This window comes from Squalius cephalus (genome assembly GCF_949319135.1).
Source record: "Squalius cephalus genome assembly, chromosome: 3".
NCBI lineage: Eukaryota > Metazoa > Chordata > Actinopteri > Cypriniformes > Leuciscidae > Squalius > Squalius cephalus.
The window spans coordinates 10,424,158-10,444,080 of record NC_137124.1 but is presented as its reverse complement, the minus strand read 5'-3'; the positions used below and the strand labels follow the sequence as shown (position 1 = coordinate 10,444,080).

The 19,923-nt window shown below is 40.3% G+C and overlaps 1 protein-coding gene across 1 annotated transcript in view; it reads left to right on the top strand.

Annotated features, from left to right (window-relative positions):
• LOC307156400 (insulin receptor substrate 1-B) overlaps nucleotides 1-19,923 on the top strand; it is a 56,904-nt gene that overhangs the window by 13,852 nt on the left and 23,129 nt on the right. Inside the window, exon 2 of the mRNA XM_079867724.1 lies at nucleotides 6,141-9,503. Coding sequence (XP_079723850.1) covers nucleotides 6,141-9,503 — 3,363 coding nt within the window. The remainder of the gene's footprint in view (nucleotides 1-6,140; nucleotides 9,504-19,923) is intronic.

The window sequence follows — 19,923 nt, the reverse complement described above, 5'->3', positions numbered from 1 at the left end:
TCTATAGTTCATCATTTGAATTTTAAGGAAATGTGTTTATTTATTTAAAGACAGCTGCGATTTGTGCTGCATCTACGCTTCAAAACAGCGCTTATGTAACAGTTCCTGTTCCCCTCAAATCCCCTGAATCCCCCCACCCCATCCCTCCGCTGGTGTAAGGTAACACGCATACCGCCAGCACTGCTATGCTCCTCCTCCAAAATACCGAGTGAGTATAATGATGACGGCAGACTTAAGCTCAGATGGAGCCACAACACTGGATTAAATGTAATTCATGGATCCAAATGAATCGAGACTTAAGCTAATAAGTGATGGATGTGGCCTGAAGCTGAATTTTAGGTCATTTTGTTGGATTGGTTTGCGCCATACACTGCCACAGTTGCATTGACCTTGCCAGACTAAATCGCTTTGTTATTTGTGACCTAATTTCTTAGTGTTTGTGTGCTAAACAATTATCAGTGTGTTATTATCTATCCGGCCTGTGCAAGAAAAGACCTTACACTGCCAATAAACATAGGCGATAACAGTGTGTGTGTGTGTGTGTGTGAGTGAGTGTGTCTGTGTCAGTGGTTGTGCAGTGTTGGGGAAAGTTACTTTTAAAGGTAATGCATTACAATATTGCGTTACACCCTAAAAAAGTAACTGATTGAGTTACTTAGTTACTTTTTTATGGAAAGTAATGCACTGGGGTTTTTTTGTGTTACTTTTTCTAATCTAGGCTTGCTTGTTTGTTTTTTAATGACAAAAAAGCCTCAGCCCTCAGGCTGAAGGAAATGCAAATTCACACCTGTGCAGTAGAAGGCAGAGCTCAAACAAACCTTTCAGCTGTGCTGCCATTCTGGATCGTAGAAGAATAGGACAATTAAAATAAACAAACAAAAAAGAAAATACAAATGTGATGTTTATCTAAAGTCATTTTTACGTATTCGTATGGTTGAATGGGATCATCGAAGGTCAGCAGCAAAGACAATGGTTAATAAAGTGAGAATAAATACATAAAGTATATTTGTGTAATGTAACATTTAATTATAGCAGGTTTGCATTTTATTCTGAGTTTGCATTTCACTGTTTTTATTCATTTTGAGGAATACTGAATGTGTTTTTGTGCAAATGTGAGATGAGTCTACAGCTACAATATCCATCATGTTCACACACACAACACCTCTGCACTTACTCATGATTTCTCTCAACATGTGAACTGTCAGTCAAAAAATTGTGAAAACAAAGTAACTTGTGTTACGTATTTGAGTAAACTCAGATATTATGTTGTAAATTTAAAAGTAATGCGTTACTTTAGTTACTTGAAAAAAGTAAACTGATTACGTAACTCTCAAAACGTGTAATGCGTTACCACCAACACTGAGTATTTGTGCATTTAAAGCAAGGATGCATTAAATTATAAATTGATCAAAAGTGACAGCAAAGACATTTATAATGTTCCAAAGTATTTCCATTTCAAATAAATGCTGATACTACTGTTCATCAACGAATCCTGAAATAAAATGCATCATGGTTGCACAAAAAAATTATGCAGCACAACTGCTTTAATTAATAATAAGAACAAATATTTCATGAGCACCAAATCAGCGTATCATAATAATTTCTGAAGATCATGTGACACTCAAGACTAGAGTAATGATGCTGAAAATTCAGCTTGAATCACAGGGATAAATTATATTTCAAAATAAAATTTAAAGCAGTTTATTTTAAACTGCAATCATATTTCACAATATAACTGGTTTTACTCTATTTTTGATCTAATAAAGAATGGCAGGGGTATATGACCATTAATTATATGGATAATTAATCTGATCATATTTATTGGGTTTATTTAATCTGATCTAGAGCTAAGGAGAATGGCCCAGTCATGCAAAATAAAAACCGATAATGCAACTAAAAATATCTTAACTAATAAAAATAAATAACTAGTTTTAATATAAGTATGTTTTAGTTAATGTTGAATAGAGGGAGCAATGTTTTGAAAGCACCACAGTCCCATAGTGTTTACACTCCTGAAATGACTGCTAGTTGTCTCTGCATATTAAGCTGGATTAGGAGGACTATTCTAACATTTAGGTTCAGCTTTATTTGATATACACACGCACTGAAAATAATAGCTATTTTTGTTCTCCCCATGTGCACTTCCTGACACAACTGTTTTCCTTCACCTGTCTTTCACAGTCTCATGAAAGCTTTAGTAAAGTTCTGATTTATGTATGACCCTGCTGCCATGTTTTTTTGTAGACATCACGCTAGTGTTTAGCAAGGCCCTCCTCGTAATTGTAGATGTACTGTGAAATTCTGTTCTCATGAGATCAGCAGCCAGTTGCTGCTACAATGATGCATTCCCACCTATTCTGGCACAGTTGCTCAAAGTTGCTGTTAAAATGTTGATCGTGCTCTGATGTCAATATCAATCACAATACACAATATCAAATGGAGGGATTTGATCGGGACGGCATGTTCAAAGTATAAAGGCACAGACCAGGGACCACAACCAGCCTCATGTGGCGTGTGCTTGTGCAAAGTTTGAAGCAAGTGCTGATTATAAACACAGAGAAGTGTTTGAAAGAATGAGGGGTGGCTGTCGAATGATGGGGGCTTTCTGAGACCTCTTGTTTAGTCTCATATCAAGAAAAAAAGTGCACTGAAGGAGGGACCAAATATCTAGTAAATATCATAGAGACTTGTGAGTGAATTTTTTTTATTATTTTTTATCCAGTGCTAAATAATCATCTTGCAATCACACAATGTTAAACCCACTACCAATGGTTTAGCAACCACTTAAAACATCTGGTTATTTCTGTAACTTTAAAGGTCCCGTATTATGCCCCTTTTCACAAGATGTAAAATGAGTCTCTGATGTCCCCAGAGTGTGTATGTGAAGTTTTAGCTCAAAATACCCAATACATAGTTTTTTACAGAATGTTTAAATTGTCATTTTTTGGGGCTCAGAAAAACGCGCTGTTTTAGTGTGTGCCCTTTAAATGCAAATGAGCTGCTGCTGCACGGCACAGGGGGCGGAGCCTCACGAGCTCGCGCTCAGTCTCTCAGGACAATTTCATCTCACGGAAATGATGATAATATCAGAAACTCTCAGTAAGTGTCAATTTCGAGTCAGAGTGCTGTAGATGGAACAGGTATAGTTTAGTAGTTTAATTATGGTTATAACGTATTTGTCATCTGCTTGTATGTAGCCTATCCATTATTAATAGCCTACAAGTCTGCTGTTTCGGACCAGGTCCGAATGATGATCAAACATATACTGATGAGTTTAATAAAGTTTATTGTACATCACACAAAAGATGAAGCGTAAGTTTTACTTCAGAAAATCACCGTAAGAGCTGAGTAAACACATTAAGTTATAAGAAGTGCGCAAGTACATAAACGAATTTCGGTAGAGTTGAGGGAGCATTTTCTTTAAAAAACAAAATAATTCCACCTCTTCTTCAGCGGCTGCCTCAGATTTCGGGAGTAAATAGAGAGAGAGCTATGTGGATTAATACATCCAGCCACACAATACCTACAACGAGGAGACATTCTCATCTATGGCTGTGAACTCGATCAGGGCGGGTCAAAACAAAGGTGATTTGACTCGGGATGAAAATAACAGCGTCTCGACGACATGGCGACAAACGTGTAGCCTATTCCTTTTTTGTGTATTCCTGTGAGCGGAGGTTAGTCAAGAAACGGTTCTAGTGACGTCATTAAAGAAGGAAGTTGAGGGATGTAGTCCAAATCAACCGTTCACTGTAGGCGTCTTCTGTTAAATAAAATATCTCGCTTGGCATTGAACTTTGAGCTTTATAATTTTACAGATATTATTTATACTCTAACAACAACATTACACACTAACTAAAGTTTGAAACATGGGATCGCGAAGAACGGGACCTTTAAGCCTCTTCATTTCTATTATTTTCTTGCATTTTAAAATGTAGACTGTGTATTTTTTAAAAGCAAGTGTTCAGGAGAGTAGGAGAGAGAGAGAGAGAGAGAGAGAGAGAGAGAGAGAGAGATGGATACTCGTACACCTTCGTATGGATACTCATTAAAAAGTAATGTGTGGCTTTGTCTCTGACTCATCTAATGCAGGCTACCAACCTCACTTAAGTTCGCACAAGCATTCAGATGAGCCTAGAACACATAAAATCAAACACGCATAGATTGGGGCAAACCACCTTTGAATGAAGCTGCTCATTCTTCCATTTAAGTGAAAGAACGGAATAAAGAATACATGATGCAATTTTGTGACCACAACAGAAATGTTCTGGAAACGGTACCGGATATGTTTGTCAGACAGAAGAGGAGGGTGATCCTTCTTATGCATGCTCTGTGTGCTTTTTGTGCATATGGTTGTAATTGTTTCATCTGTGTTGGAAGCATTGTGATTCTCAGATTCACAGCAAGAGGCTGGGTACAATGACGTGTTCTTTGTGTGTGTAGGTTACTAGAGCTAAGTGTATCCAAACAATAAGTACAAGCAGTGAAGTAGCGTTTGAACATGCCTTTTTTGCAGGGACACTGACTCTGACTCTGATTTAGCGTCACAAACGCTATGCACTAAAATAGCGGATTTTGCATAGTATAGTAATGAGAGCTCCACTATTTCCAGATCATAGAGGGGTGTTGATACAGTTAGTACAATTATTCAAACTTGTGACAAGCAAATATTATGCAAACACCGGAGAGTAATGATTTCGACAAGCAGGTTTTGGGGGGCAAGCTGCAGCAGATTAAGAAAAGTCATCAAATTTGAAACAGACTTGAAGAGCGAGTTCCTACAGGATTATGAACATCTTGTGTGTTTTCACAGAGCTGTTGGTTGTAGGACTTTGCCAGCACTTGTACTAATAGAGAGGGAGAGAATGAGAAACTTTACTATCAGTGAACATCTCCTCAATCTGTCAACTGATTTGCACTCTTTCTGTTATTAACCAGGTGCTTCAGGCCTTACCTTTTAGAGAACAAACAAAAGACTTGTTGGAAACTCATGCAGAAAGGAGAGTTGATTTAATGAAGATGTGCATGCTTTCTCAGTAGGAAAAATCGAGAAGTAACCAAGCTAATGGCCTCAATGTCAAGGTTTTTCTAAAGAAAATCAATGGGACTATAAAAGGTTTGGCACTGCCTACCACATTGTTCTCATAAAGTTTCAACCAGTGACTGTGTGTCTGTATCCGTGTTGAAAACCATCAAAGGCTTGTATGATATTTGATTGAATATTTCCTTATTGTATGTCTTTATGACCGTACATCACAATAAATAGGCCCTGTCTCTGACTTACCCGTGGCCTTATATGAAGCATGCAAGCAGTTTAAAATATTTACAGGTTCGATATTCAAAAGGGATCCATAAGTGTGGTGTTTGGGGGCAGAAGGGTCCTGTGGGGTGTTTGTTTACCAATTTGCAGATTTGGAAAGTGTACTATGTACCAAGCTTGTTTGTGTGCCCGGCATGCAGTATATTGTTACTACTTATTTTCACTACATTTATTGAGAGTTATGTGACAGAAATGGTTGGGGAGAAGAGGATCAGGAAATGACTCGAGCTGGACTATGCCACTGTTCTGACACTGTAGATACGAACAACAATATGTTCATTTATATTGACTAATGCTGGAACTTTTCAAAAGTGAAGTGTGACAGTCATGTTTGGTTTTCTCTGCTAGTTATTTTAAAAGGCGTCTTTTACTGCATTATTCTTTTAATTGCATGATTCTGTAGGCCACAGATTGTTAATCTTGTTATCCCCTGGGACACATTGCATACACTGCAGTATTGACTGTTGGCTGTTGACTCACAGTGCATCTCATATGAGTATCAAGTGTTCATTTGCAGTTGTATTAGTAATGGCCCATTGACTTCAGCCTTTATCAGTGACCTTTGTCCTCCTTGTTTGCACTTGTTAACAAACCACTTCTAGTTTTAAAAGATGAAGCTTTCTGCTTACTCAGACATTTCTAGAATTGAGAATTACTAAAATGCATTTTGGTCACATTTTACATGATACATTACTTTTTTTGTTTGTTTAAAATTTATATTAAGATGTGCTTACTTTGAGTTTATATGGTGGATTGCTAAATTTATCTGATTGTGTATGGTTATACTGACATGTTTCTCTCTCTCTCTCTCTCTCTGCAGGTAAAGCACTCTGTGACAGTGCAAATGGGGGAGACTATGGAATACCAACCCCTGGTCCTGCCTTCAAGGAGGTCTGGCAAGTAAAAGTTTGGCCTAAAGGTCTTGGCCAAGCCAAGAACCTGGTTGGCATCTACAGGCTCTGTCTGACTGAGAAGACAGTCAACTTTGTCAAGCTAAACTCTGATGCAGCCGCTGTTGTGCTCCAGCTGATGAATGTGAGGCGTTGTGGTCATTCCGAAAACTTCTTCTTCGTGGAGGTGGGTCGTTCAGCAGTAACTGGCCCTGGAGAGTTTTGGATGCAAGTGGAAGATTCTGTGGTAGCACAGAATATGCATGAAACTCTGCTGGAAGCCATGAAGGCCCTGAGTGAGGAGTTTCGCCAACGTAGCAAGTCACAGTCAGCTGCTGCAGGAGTGGGAGGTGGCAACACTGCATCAAATCCTATTAGTGTTCCATCTCGACGGCATCACCCTAATCCTCCACCCAGCCAGGTTGGATTCACAAGACGTCCACGGACCGAGCCACCAGGGACAACTGGAGGATGTAATAACACTTCTCCGACTTCTCGCCACAGCTTCCCCCGAACTCGAACATCCAGTGATGGTGGAAAATTTGATGATGGAGGTGGTGCAACAACTGGAGGGATTGCTTCATGCTCAAGTCCAACGACTAATGGGTCATGTTCCAATACCCCTATACTGAGATCAACATCTGTTCGTGCTCAAACCCCAGTCAAGGCACAGCATGCACTAATGAGATCCACCTCAACCCCAGCTGCACCAAGCCTGCCTTCTGGGACAGGACATGGATCTGAGTTTTGTGCAATTGGAACGGGGACGAACAGCAGTGTTGGGGGTGGTAATGGTAGCGTGTACAGTAGAATACCTCTCAGACAGCCCTCTGTCTCTGGTTCTCTTAGCGACTACGGATCATCGGATGAATACGGCTCCAGCCCTGGTGAGCACTCTCTGCTAACCCCAACTATGCAGCCAGGGTCTGCAGGTAGCTTAGGTGGGCATTCTCTTGGGGATGAAGCATCCAACTACATCCTTATGAGTCAGAGAGGGGCTTCCAAAACTCAGTCAAGCCAAAATGCATTGCCACAGACCAGGAGGGTTCTGAGGCGCTCTTCTAGCAGAGAATGTGAAGCGGAGCGCAGGCTAATGAGCAAGCGGGCCTCCCTCCCACCCATGGCCTTAGAGAGACTTGCACCACTCCGTCGAACTGGGGAAGAAGCTGCTGAAGAGGATGACTATGCAATTATGACTCACACCACCGGCCGAGAATCCTTTGAATCAAGGCAGGATTCTGGAGCAACAGCAAGTGAAACGGGATACTTGGAAGTAGCTGCAGATGTTAAAGGTGATGCTGGTAGCAGTGAAATGAGTGTCCCTGCTGTCATTGGAAGAGCTAATGGAGCAGTAGATAATGGCTACATGTCCATGTTACCAGGAGTTTCAGCTCCCCCAGTATCTCTTTCTCACTCCCTCTCAGTAACAGTTTCAGATCCAGACTCAAAGTCTGCAGATGACTACATGGCCATGACCCCCAATAATAGCATTTCACCACCACGGCAGATCCGTCCACCACCTTCTGGTACAGATGGCTACATGATGATGTCTCCCAATAGTAGCTGTTCACCAGACCAACGAGGGGTCCCTACTGCCTGGGTTGGGAGTAGCAGTGCCGACAGCCGAACTGGCAGTGACTACATGAATATGTCACCTATAAGTGCCCGCTCTGCCAATAGTACCCCACCACCACCTGAGCCCCACACTCCATCTGACCTGCATCCTCAGCAGCCTCCACCCAAGATGGTATATTCTTATTATTCTCTACCCCGCTCATACAAACATAATCCCTCAACACACTTTGAGGAAGGGCCAGGAAGAGGGAAGCATTTGGTTAATGGTGGTAGAGGTCTGGGTGGAGGTAGGGGGCTTGGTAATAACAAGTCTAAGCATCAGGAACCCCCTGTTGGCCGACATCTGTCCCTTTCGTCGTCCTCATACTCCTCCAGTTCTGCTAGCAGCGAGAGCCTGGGTGAAGGTGAAGAAAAGGCCGTCAAATTGACAGGAAAAGCAGCAGGTGCAATTGCAAAGGACATTGAGCAAGGATCCTTGCAGCAAAGACAAGGGTCTGGAAGGGTAAAGCAAGGGCATCCTGGTCAGCGGGGCCGACCTCTTAGCCTGTTTGTGGATGTCTCTAAAGCCAACACTTTACCCAGAGTCCGTGAGACACCCCTTCCTCCCGAGCCTAAGAGCCCTGGGGAGTATGTCAGCATTGAGTTTAAGGGTGAGAGGAACCAAAAGGCAGGAGGTAATGGAACCGGAGGATTTCGGCAAGATGCCTTTCTTCCACCTAATACCCACCGCCACTTACCCAGGCCTACCTCTTGTGTTGCTGGGTTTATGCCATTCTCACATAGCTCCTCCACCCCCATTTCTCCATTAACTGCTTCTGAGTATGTCAATATGGAGCTAGGAGTCTCACTATCCCCCTCGCCTATCTCCCTCACACCACTTGGGTTTCCCCAATTCCCTACCCCTCCTGTCACGCCTGCAGCAGCCCCTAAAGCTCATGATGAGCACAGCTCCTCAGTTCTAAATGAGGATGATGCAGAGAGTGAGATGGGACTTAGAAAAAGCAGGCAGGTGTTTGTACCACAGCCAGGAGACCCACCCACAGCCTGTGGTGACTACACAAAGATGGCCTTTAGCCTGAACTCAGGCAGCACGTTAAGTTCTACATCACCAAAAGCCTCTTTGCCAGACCAGCCTGAGTCAGTAGTTCCAGCCCTAGGTTTGGGACTGGGACTAGACTTTCCACTTGCCAAAGTCCCAAACCCAGATCACGGGGCTAAAGTAATCCGAGCAGATCCACAAGGTTGTCGACGCCATTGCTCTGAAACGTTCCAAGCTCCTTCCTCACTTCTAACTTGCTCTGCAACATCCTCTGCATTCCCTGATCACTCTCAAGTGATGGGCCGTCGACTTGGTTTTGATGGTATGCTTTGGGGGAACAGTGGCTCAGCAGACATCTCATCTCAATACATCAACCCTGGACTACCCAGTCTATCTGTTTCACAGACATCATCCATGGAACAGGGCCTCAATTACATAGACTTGGACCTGGCTAACAAGGAAAGCTCCCATGCTGCTACAGATGGGCAAGCAGCTGTCCACACACCTGCTGCCCGTATCTTTTCCTCTGTGCTGGGTGGAGGAGCAGCAGGGAGCTCCGTAGGAGCTGGAAGTTCAGGTGGGAGTGCTTCAAACCTCAACATGTATGCTAGCATTGACTTTTACAAGTCAGAGGAGCTACGGACACACCAAGGTAGCAGCAGCAGCAATGATGGTACAGGTAAGATCAGCTCTAATCTAAAAATGAGTTTAGTCTGAAAAGTATTGAATTCTAAATTTCACATACAATATAAGATTTATTCCTAGCTTCACCAAACCGAACAGGTCCATTATACAATTCAGTGCCTAAGTTTGCATACCTTGTCTGCTTGGTTTATAAATCTCTTGCAGAATTTATACAAATATAATAGATAATAGATCTTTTTCAGAAGCTAGATATTTCATAGGATATTTCCCACAAGACAAAATAATATTTTTACACCGATCATCCTGTTCAAAAGTTTACTCTACTTGGTTTTAAATGAAATGTGTTGCCTTTTCACAGAACATACAAACAGTCATTTATCACCAAGATGCATACCTTGGATGCAGTGTAAGTTGCTGTGAATAAAAGCACCTTCCAAATGCATAAAATGTACTAATTAAAAGGATAATGTGTGAAAATGCAGTTATTTTTGTCTTGGAATATAAATATCAATTATGTGAAATGAGAGGACACAGAGGGCAGTAATAAATAAAATGCAATTTTTATTATTTTTAATGAATGAAAAACATTTAGCAAATTCTGCAAGGAGTATATAAACTTATATTACACTGTAATATATTAGCACCTAATTAAAACACCTGATGACAGAATCGTGTCTGATATCTTTTCAGTGTGTTGCTGTATTTATCTCATCTTTAGTTCTGCTTTAGTCAATAACAGGTTGTGATGATGCACTGAAAACAGAGTACAGCCTGTTCCATAACAAAACTTTATGAGGCCATGGTTCACTTTTGTTCTTTATTCATATCCACCTGGTGCCTCTATATACATGTACAGGAGCCACCTGTCTACCAGGCATTACTATGCCAACAATACTGATCAGAGAGCAATGGAAAGTTGCCTTTCGCAAATCTCATAACCATTGGTTTTGTCTGCCGCCTCTGTCAGTCCCTTGGATCCTAAATTTGATTTACTATTTTAAATGTATTTTAGAATTTTCCAGAGTTTATCTTTGAGCTAAAACATTAAAGTGTCCTCGATAGTTATGATAATTACAGGGTAAATGGCTAAATACAGTCTTTTCATTCTGTTTAAGTTACCGTCTCTTTGAGTTCTCTCTGCGTGTTTTAAATGCACGTATGGGTTTGTGGCTAGATTCGGGTTTGCCGTTCAGTGATGGGATGTTTGCATAAATTGTCCTTTTGTACAAATATCGACAGAGCAGGCAAACCACATATGTCTGAATCTCCGTGTTCAGTTTATGTTATGCGAGAAAACAGTGACCCTTGCAGAATAGGAGAAAGCACGCAGTGGTTGTTCGTAGAAGTCTTTGATCTGAGTATCGCTTTCTTAGTTTTTTGCTAAAACTCAAATGTTGATGGCCCGGATTTGCAGCCTGATCTCAAATCAAATGATAAGACTATCACAGAGTGTACAGTTGGATTAAAAACTAGAGAAAGAAGAGTGAATGTGAAGGGTGAAGTGAGTCTTTTGCTGTTAGTGGACGGCATGGCATGGGCACTGGGGGGAATGCGGCGTGCTGGCTGTGAATGTTGAGAAGGGGCCAACGTTGTGCTGGTCCAACGTGGTCACAACCGCAAACCCCCCTTTTCTGCATGTAATAAATGATCCTTTTGTTTGTGGCTTTTCTCCCTGGCTGCTCTATGTGTGTGTGTGTGTGTATGTATGTGTGTCTCTGCCCTTGCGTGTGCGTTTCAGCTCCAGTAGGCTTGAACTCATCGCTCCCTTGCTCCGTTTTTTTTTTCTTCTTCTTTTTTCAATAAAATGTTTCAGTCCGAGTAGAGTAAGAGAGCACAGACAAAAATAGATTTTTGGGAGAGAATGTGGAATGGGAAGTCCCCCCCCCCTCCACCTCCTTAATTTGAGGAAGGATTAAATCGACTGAGAGGAGGAGGGAGATATGGTACAAGGGTGAGAAAGAGATGGCACAATGGGAGTGAAAGAGAGAAAACGCGAGACCGACAGACAGTGTGTGAATGGCAGATGGAGAAAAGATGGGAAAGAAAGTGAGAGACAGACGAGAGAAACAGAGTCAGATTGTGTTTTCAAGTTGTGGGAGTTGAGGAAATCGTATGAACATTTTATTTTTCAGTGCTTTTGAGGGAACAACGATGAAAGCAGTTTCCTTGGCTGAACTCCAGATTGGGTCTCGCTGGCCACATCCAAACTCCCACACGCAGTCGAGGGAAAGAAAATAGAGAATGAGAAGAATTAGAGGTTGCGATACTGGAAGAAAATGGAAGGAAAGTGGTGAGAGAGAAAGTTGAGGGTGAAAGGAATGGCATCAGAAAGCCTGAGAAATAAATGTCTCTTACTTAGGATGGTATTATAATGATGCTTTTTTTTATTGTATGTGCATGAGAGGGAAAGTATCCTCCTATTGGCACGACAGCCTCTTAATATATGCTTCTCAAAGTCTCTTCTACACACACCTTCACACCCATACACACTCTAAGACTGTTTGAAGCTCTGGCAGGACTGCGCTCTTGATGTGTGGTAGTGCCACGTGTATCTGAGTGTGCTGGAAAGCACTGGATTTAGACAAGCGCAGCTACTGGCACCGAGGGAGGTGAATTCCTCTACTGTGCCAGTGTGTTAAAGAGAGAGAGTGAGAGAGATCATTCATCCAAATCATAACCACAAGATAACATTTACCTAAATGGAGAGTTATGGGTAAAGTGAAGTTGAGATCATTTTCAAATCTCCTAATCCCACACAAAAAAAACTATACACCTAGTACACACATAGACTCTAGCAGTTTTGTAACGGTCCCCTACACTGATATAGTTGCTTAACTGGGTAATAAAATTTTTTTTTTTTTTACTACTCATGGGGTTTTTGCTTAACTGGATCATAGTTTAGATTTCCGCCACAGTCTGCACACATATGCACACTTTGGGACACCATCCATTTATTCAGAGAATGTCGTTCCTTGTGCACTTGTGTACCCTTAAACCTATGCATACTTGTAAATACTACTCTGGGACTTAATTTATGCTTTGCAGTACATGCACACCCAACCACATCTGGCTAAGAGGACAAAATTATTCCAGGGATATTCTGGGTTTAGTACAGCAATTGTGGTATAATGTTGATAAACACAAAAAAAAAAAAAAAAAAAAAAAATTATATATATACACACACAGTGTGTATGTATAATTGCTTAAATATAAAATATAATTAAATATGTTAAATATAAAATCTGTGATCCCACTTTCACAACCACTGAGTCATAAAGTTACCTTGTGGTGAAAATCATGTTTTTAATGTTGTTTCTAAGTCTATGTGTTGTTTTTAATGTGCTTTAAGACAAACCATGTGCAAATTCATAAGTCAACACCATTGCTGAGTATTTTCTCCTTAAAACTGCAGTGAACCAAAGACGTGGTTTGAAATCGCTGGTGTTTCTGACAACACCAAACTAACTACCTTTTAACCAATCAGGTCAACATGTGATTATCAACGAGTGGATCTCTGAGCTGGTGTGAGTGATTCGAGGCGGGGCTAATTTGCATATTCATAGAACTGCGTATACTAAATGAGGCAAGGGTGTAGAGTTGCATTCAAGCTATTTTAAGGCATGATGAATTTTTTTCAAGGAAAAAAACTTTTAAATATGTCATTTTGGTGATCAAATTATTGAGTTTTAAGGGATCAAATTATTGACTACAGGGGGACTTTAATACTATTCTCTCATCCGGGAATCTGTCTTTGTTTTTCCCTCTAAGGTCTGCATTGGAAACCTGTCGATGATAGTCCACCTAAATTTATAAATCCATGGAATGGATTTTTCTTACTTCTAAGAAAACACAGATATGTTTTGCTTCGAGTCTTAAGAATTCACAACTGATTCACTCAAGTCTTACCAGTATGTTTATCAATGTCAATATTTTCCAAGTTTATTTATAGCATCCCTTACACATGAACTGTGTACCTACATATAACTAATAATCTCTTCTATAATTATTGGTTTATTACTGATAGATGTCATAAAACTGAGTCATCCTCCGGTAGCCCAGTAGTCCTGACGGACCCAAATCTGGTTGTAGCTGGTTTGATAGTGGTCAGCCAGCAAGCGAAAGCGAGAGATGGAAAGTGTGAGTATACATGAGAGAAAGAGAGATGGAAAGAAAGCTATAGCGAGAGACTGAGATGGATTAAAGTTGACAGTAGGTAATCTGTGGTTATTTATGAACGTCGACGGGGCGGAGTAACGTACGGTCCCATAGGATCCCATGTCCCAGCAAACCCCGTGGAGCTGGAGAGTGGACAAGCCAATGCGCCAGCAGATCTCCTGGAACACAGAGTTCCTCCTGAATAATCCCAACAGGATTATATGCTGCTCCGGCAGCTGTAAATGTGCCTGGACTGCTTTGACGTAAAAGTTGCGTATCGGAAAGAGGAATTTTACATTCGATTTTTCATTTTATTTAATTACATATACTGTACGGCTGTGATTTAATCGAAGTGACTGAGATATCCTATGGTTAGTCTGATTAATTTTAGCTAAAACGCACTAAATTTTGTAGCTATAGTTGTTAAGTAGCACTGGTCCAGGAGGGCAGAAAGTAGGACGGGCTTGGGAAGGTAATATTGGATGTCCTTGTAAAACAGATTTAGCTGAGAAAGACGAACAAAGGTGTGTGTTTCTGTAGAGAAAGCGCACACCTGGGCTCGATAGCTGCTCTTTTCCTCAGGGCTTTTCAGATATCATCATGGTTACCCTCAGAATATATGGGTTGTACATTTGAATACTTTGAATAGCAAGGTGAATGGGAATTTGGGTGTTGACGTGGGCTGTAGAATTGCTCCGGTGACAGCGTATAGAACTGGCATTTTCTTAAAGGGATAGTTCACTTTGAAATTAAATTTTGGTATGTTTTAGCTTACCTGAAGGGCATCCAAGATGTAGGTGTCTTTTTTTCCGCAGTAGTTTCAATTTTGAAATTTTTAGGTCAAACCGTTCTTGTCTGACAGTCATATCATGCAGGTCTATGGTCACGGTCTCAAAGAGCATGCACAGAGTCCAAATTAAAACAATTCCCCATCGTCCAAATTAAACAATTCCCCATCGTAAGTACACATTGATGGCCTAAGACACGAAACAAGCGGTTTGTGTGAGAAAACGAACAGTATTTATATAGTTTTTACCTCTTATAACACAGCCACGTCCAAGTGATCTGAGGGCGCGAGCGCATCCTGGTGTGTGTCGTGTGCGCAGACTGGTGCATAGATATATACACTAGATGTCGCCTTGGCTACGGCAGTTCATTGGAACGAATGTCTTTAATGCAAAATCTAGTGTATATATCTATGCACCAGTCTGCGCACACGACACACACCAGGATGCGCGCGCGCCCTCAGATCACTTGGACGTGGGTGTGTTATAAGAGGTAAAAACGATATAAATACTGTTCGTTTTCTCACACAAACCGCTCGTTTCGTGTCTTAGGCCATCAATGTGTACTTGGGAATTGTTTAATTTGGACGATGGGGAATTGTTTTAATTTGGACTCTGTGCATGCTCTTTGAGACCGTGACCATAGACCTGCATTATATGACTGACAGACAAGAACGGTTTGACCAAAAAATATCAAAATTGAAACCACTGCGGAAAAAAAGACACCTACATCTTGGATGCCCTTGAGGTAAGCTAAAACATACCAAAATTTAATTTCAAAGTGAACTATCCCTTTAAGGTGTGGTGAGTAAAACATTTTCCAGTGTTGAAATATTTCCTCCTCTCCCAGTTTTGTATGCAGAGAAGACCATAAATAAGTCACTTGTAGGTAGACTTCCCTAAAGTCCGTGTGGCAAAACATTGGCTATGTTTGAAATGGAACAATAACATATTGCATACATTTTGAAAAATAGTATGTGAAAACAACACATTATTCTAAAAACATTGTTTATTTCAATAAGTGGAATCCAGTTATCATCTTGGAAATAAATGCGGTTAATTTTATTTTGTGTGAAAAAATTATTAAAAGTGTTGCTTTCACCCAAAAAATTCTGACATCGTTTACTCACCCTCATGCTTTTCCACTTCCAATCCTGTATGACTTTTCTTCTGTGAAACACAAAAGGAGACAGTAGACAGAATGTTAGGGACTGACAGCCTCAGTCATCATTGCATCTTTCTTCCATACAGTGAGACGAATGATGGCTGATGCTGCATAATATCTTTTTTTGTGCTCCTCAGAAGAAAGTCATTCAGTTGTGGAGAAACATGAGGGTAAGTAAATGGTGGCAGAATTTCCCCTTTTTTTTATCCTTATGTTTTCAAACATCTTTGATTATACACTACCATTCAAAAGTATGGAGTCAGTAATCTTTTTAAGAAACGTGTCCTTTTATTTAGCAAGGATGCATTAAATTTATCAAAAGTGAACAGTTAAGACAATTATGTTAGATTTCAATTTGAAATCAATGCTTCCTATTAACCAAATAATCAATGATAGTTGATAATAATACAAAAAGTTTCTTTAGCAACAAATCAGTATCAATATTAAAATGATTTCTGAAGAATCATGTGACACTGAAGACAGGAGTAATGGCTGCACATTTTTTTTTTACATTTTGCATTATATTTTGAAGTATATATTATACATACTACTATGATACTATATAGAAAATGGTTATTTTAAATTGTAAAAATATTTCACAATATTATTGTATTTTTGTTGTATTTGTAAATGCAGCCTTGGTGAACATAAGAGACCTCTTTCAGAATTTTTGTGTTTTGTGAAATTGTTCATGTAGGTGTCAGGCATGATGCACACTTTTTGATATTAAAATAAATATATGAGATCATGTGGTAGGGTTACTGAAAAAATAGCAATATTTACACATGATTTGACAGTTTATTTTTATTAAATATCAAAAATCTAAAAGGTGTGCATCATGCCTGGCATGCACCTACATGAACACTTTACAGTTGGTTTTATGACTGTAAGTCAAATGCTATCGAAGTTAGAAACGTGTGTAGCAATGTCGTATGTAACTTTAGAGACGGTCCCTAAATGTGTGAATATATAATATCGAATATCCAGTGTGAAGCCAACTTTATGCCAGTATTTCACTGGGAAGCGCTCAGTGTGAAACTTTGCGCGTTACGTTCATATTCTGAGTCCGCTTGCCTGTTCTTATATCTGGTATAGTCTACTTTCATCCTTTTTATTACTGTATTAATCCATTAAGCATTAAGTGTCCTGACCGCATGACGTATTGAGGGAAACACTAGTACTGCAGCACATCACCGCAATATAAAGTTAAGAAAACTGAACAACTGAGATAAATATGTCTACTACCTCAGATTTAACGTTTTATCTGTACATCAGCATCGGGGAATAACATTATAATCTCGTTCACGGTAGAGAAAGATGCTTACATGTGCAAAAATAACTGTGAAGACTTAAATGTTAACACAGCTTTTGTGTTTTTATCAGCTTTTCCATATATATACTGGCCCTGATCATCATCACAAATACTTACCGCTTGCTCCATTTCTGTAAATCCGTTTTTATGAATGACTCTCTCACCTAGACTGGTTAAAACCAGACCATTCTCAGTAGTAACAGTTATGGTCTGGCAAAGCTTCATTAATAACTCATTTCCAAAGGGGTGTCACCAATGGACGTCGCTCAAATGCCTCTGGGCGCAATTGGATAGACCTAAAACCAATCAGAGCGATCGTCATCGTGTAAAGCCCGCTCCAACGTTTCTGATTGGTGCCTCGATTTGGACGGATTAGAAATCGGCTTGAATGGGCTCTTTGCCAGACTACTTGCAGAGCAAATCTAAATTTGCCAGAAGTTTGTCTGGGTTTTCCCAGGCTATCTCTCACCCGTTGTTTTTGTTTCAAAAACATTTGTCATTATTTTACTTCCATATACTTCACCTTTAAGATTCAAATACTGAATTAGATGTTTGTGCATGTGAGTGAAGTGAAAGGGCTCAGCGATCCTAATTCAAAAGACTAAAGCTTCAAATCTCCTTACAGTCCAGGTAGTAACTGTGTGTCTGTCTGTGTGTGTGTGTGTGTGTGTGTGTGTGTGTGTGTGTGTGTGTGTGTGTGTGTGTGTGTGTGTGTGTGTGTGTGTGTGTGTGTCTGGTGGCTGCTGGTCCAGTTCTATGAATGGAGCTGTTATGTTTGGGTTTTAGTGATTAGAGACTGAATTAGGTTTCAGATTTAAGATCTGTTGATGTGCCTTACAAAACCTACAACACTATCCTTCATCAGTCTATAGACCATCACACAGGTGTGTGTGTGTGTATAATATCCCGGATCATTTACTGTAAGTACATTAAGTACATGATCCATGTTTAACGTTAACCCTCTTTTGCACCCAGATGTCTTCTTATATACATGTAAGAAGACATGTTTTAATGTTTAATAAATAAAAATATGTATTAATTCCAGTGATGTGGTTATGTAATGTTTGTCTATGTATTACGTGTGTGTAGACAGTGATTATGTCAAAGTCTCTACATCTGTCAGTAATATCAAAGCCACTTGAAGGCAAGCCTGGAAGGTTAGCAAAAAAAGCGTAATGCCTGCTAATGCTGCGGTACACTGGGAAGGAGACAAGAGGCCGTTTTTTAATGGATGTCAATGAAGGAGAGGCTTCACTACAAATAAAGTGCTTTTGGGGGAAAACGGCTTATCATTTAAAGGGGTGGTATAATGCCCTTTTCACAAGATGTAAAATAAGTCTTTGATGTCCCCAGAGTGTGTATGTGAAGTTTTAGCTCAAAATACCCCACAGATATTTTTATATAGCATGTTAAAATTGTCACTTTTTGAGGGTGAGCAAAAACGCACTGTTTTGTGCCTGTTCCTTTAAATGCAAATGAGCTGCTGCTCCCGGCACAGAGGGCGGAGCTTCAAGAGCTCGTGTCATTTTACCTCACACTGACATGCACTGAAAATTTCAAAAACTTTTAGCCTTTTATGTTCAAACCGGAGTCAGACAATGATGGAGAGACTTGAGAAGAAGTGACATGTAGACAACATTTCTGAATGGTTAGTTGATGAGTTTATGTAGCTTATGTGTAGTTATCTTCTAGTCATTGATTAGCATATTCTGTCTTGATAATCTATAAATCGTGTTCCGGGGGCGGGGTTTATGCAAATTTTAGGGTTGGTGATGTCACTATCCCGGGAGGAATGTTGTGTAGTCCCTACCAGCCGCTTGTTGTAGTCCTTAAAAAGCAATTTCTTTAAAAGAAAGTATCTCCCTTTGCTTTGAACTTCGAGCATTGTGACTTTACAGATGTTGTTTATGCTCAAACAGCAATTACACACTAACTGAAGTTAGAAAAGTGAAATCATAATCAACCACCCCTTTAATAAATCGACAGCCCATTGGCTAATCTTCAGCATGTTTGTTCTTAAAGGGATAATTCACCACAAAATTTTAATTCTGTCATAATTTACTCACCCTCAAGTTGTTCCAAAACTGTATAAGTTTATTTCTTCTGCTGAACAAAAAAATAATAATAATTTTTTAAATAATGTTGGTAACCAGACATTTAACACTAGCCATTACTGACATTCTTTAAAAAACTTGTGGTCTTCAACAGAAGAAAGAAATTGTGTGAAACAACTTGAGGGTGAGTAAATGATGACATAATTTTCATTTTTGGGTGAACTATCCCTTTAAACATTCATTTTGGATCGATTGGTATCCACAAACAGTTGACCGTCGCACAACTCCGAACAAAATTCAATGACGTCAAGGCTGTAATGTGATTGGTTATCAAGGCACACGTGATCAAGTTAGCCGTTACACTTTCTCGAGCCACAGACCCTCGTATCACCCAATAATAAGACCATCTCTGGTAATACCCGCAATCCTTAGAGGCGATGTGCTACGGCCCCTCCCGAACCCCCCCTCTCCACCCGCACGACTGGTTTGTGCCTCCACTCGTATATTCGGTGGGCCTGCTTAACTCAGCAGAAGTGATTGTAGAGTTGCACTTTTATGGCATCAGGGTGTGCGGCAGAATGAAACGAACAGGGTAGAATTTACACAGATTGTACAGAGTGTGTTTCTGGGTGCGTGCCCAGCTGTCAACGCATTATACAAGTGCCCAGCTGTGGGTTTAACGCAGGGTGAGTGTGTGTGAGAGTGGCATCAGTTCAGTCCAGGGCTACTGCCTTTTGACGCTTAATCTCCCATTGACTGCACGGACAGAGAGGAAATGGGAGGATTTCAGAGCGTCAAGGATGAATAGACCATTCAATCCCTTTTCTAGACAGAGCAAGGGAGAAAGGAGAGCAAGACTTAGGCCCAAAACATATGTATGCAAGGATGTGATTGCAAACGCTCATAGCTATGAAAGCTTTATTTCATGCGTTGTTGCAAAATATGTCTCAGCTTTATTCACAAGGGACACTGTTGTCATCTTT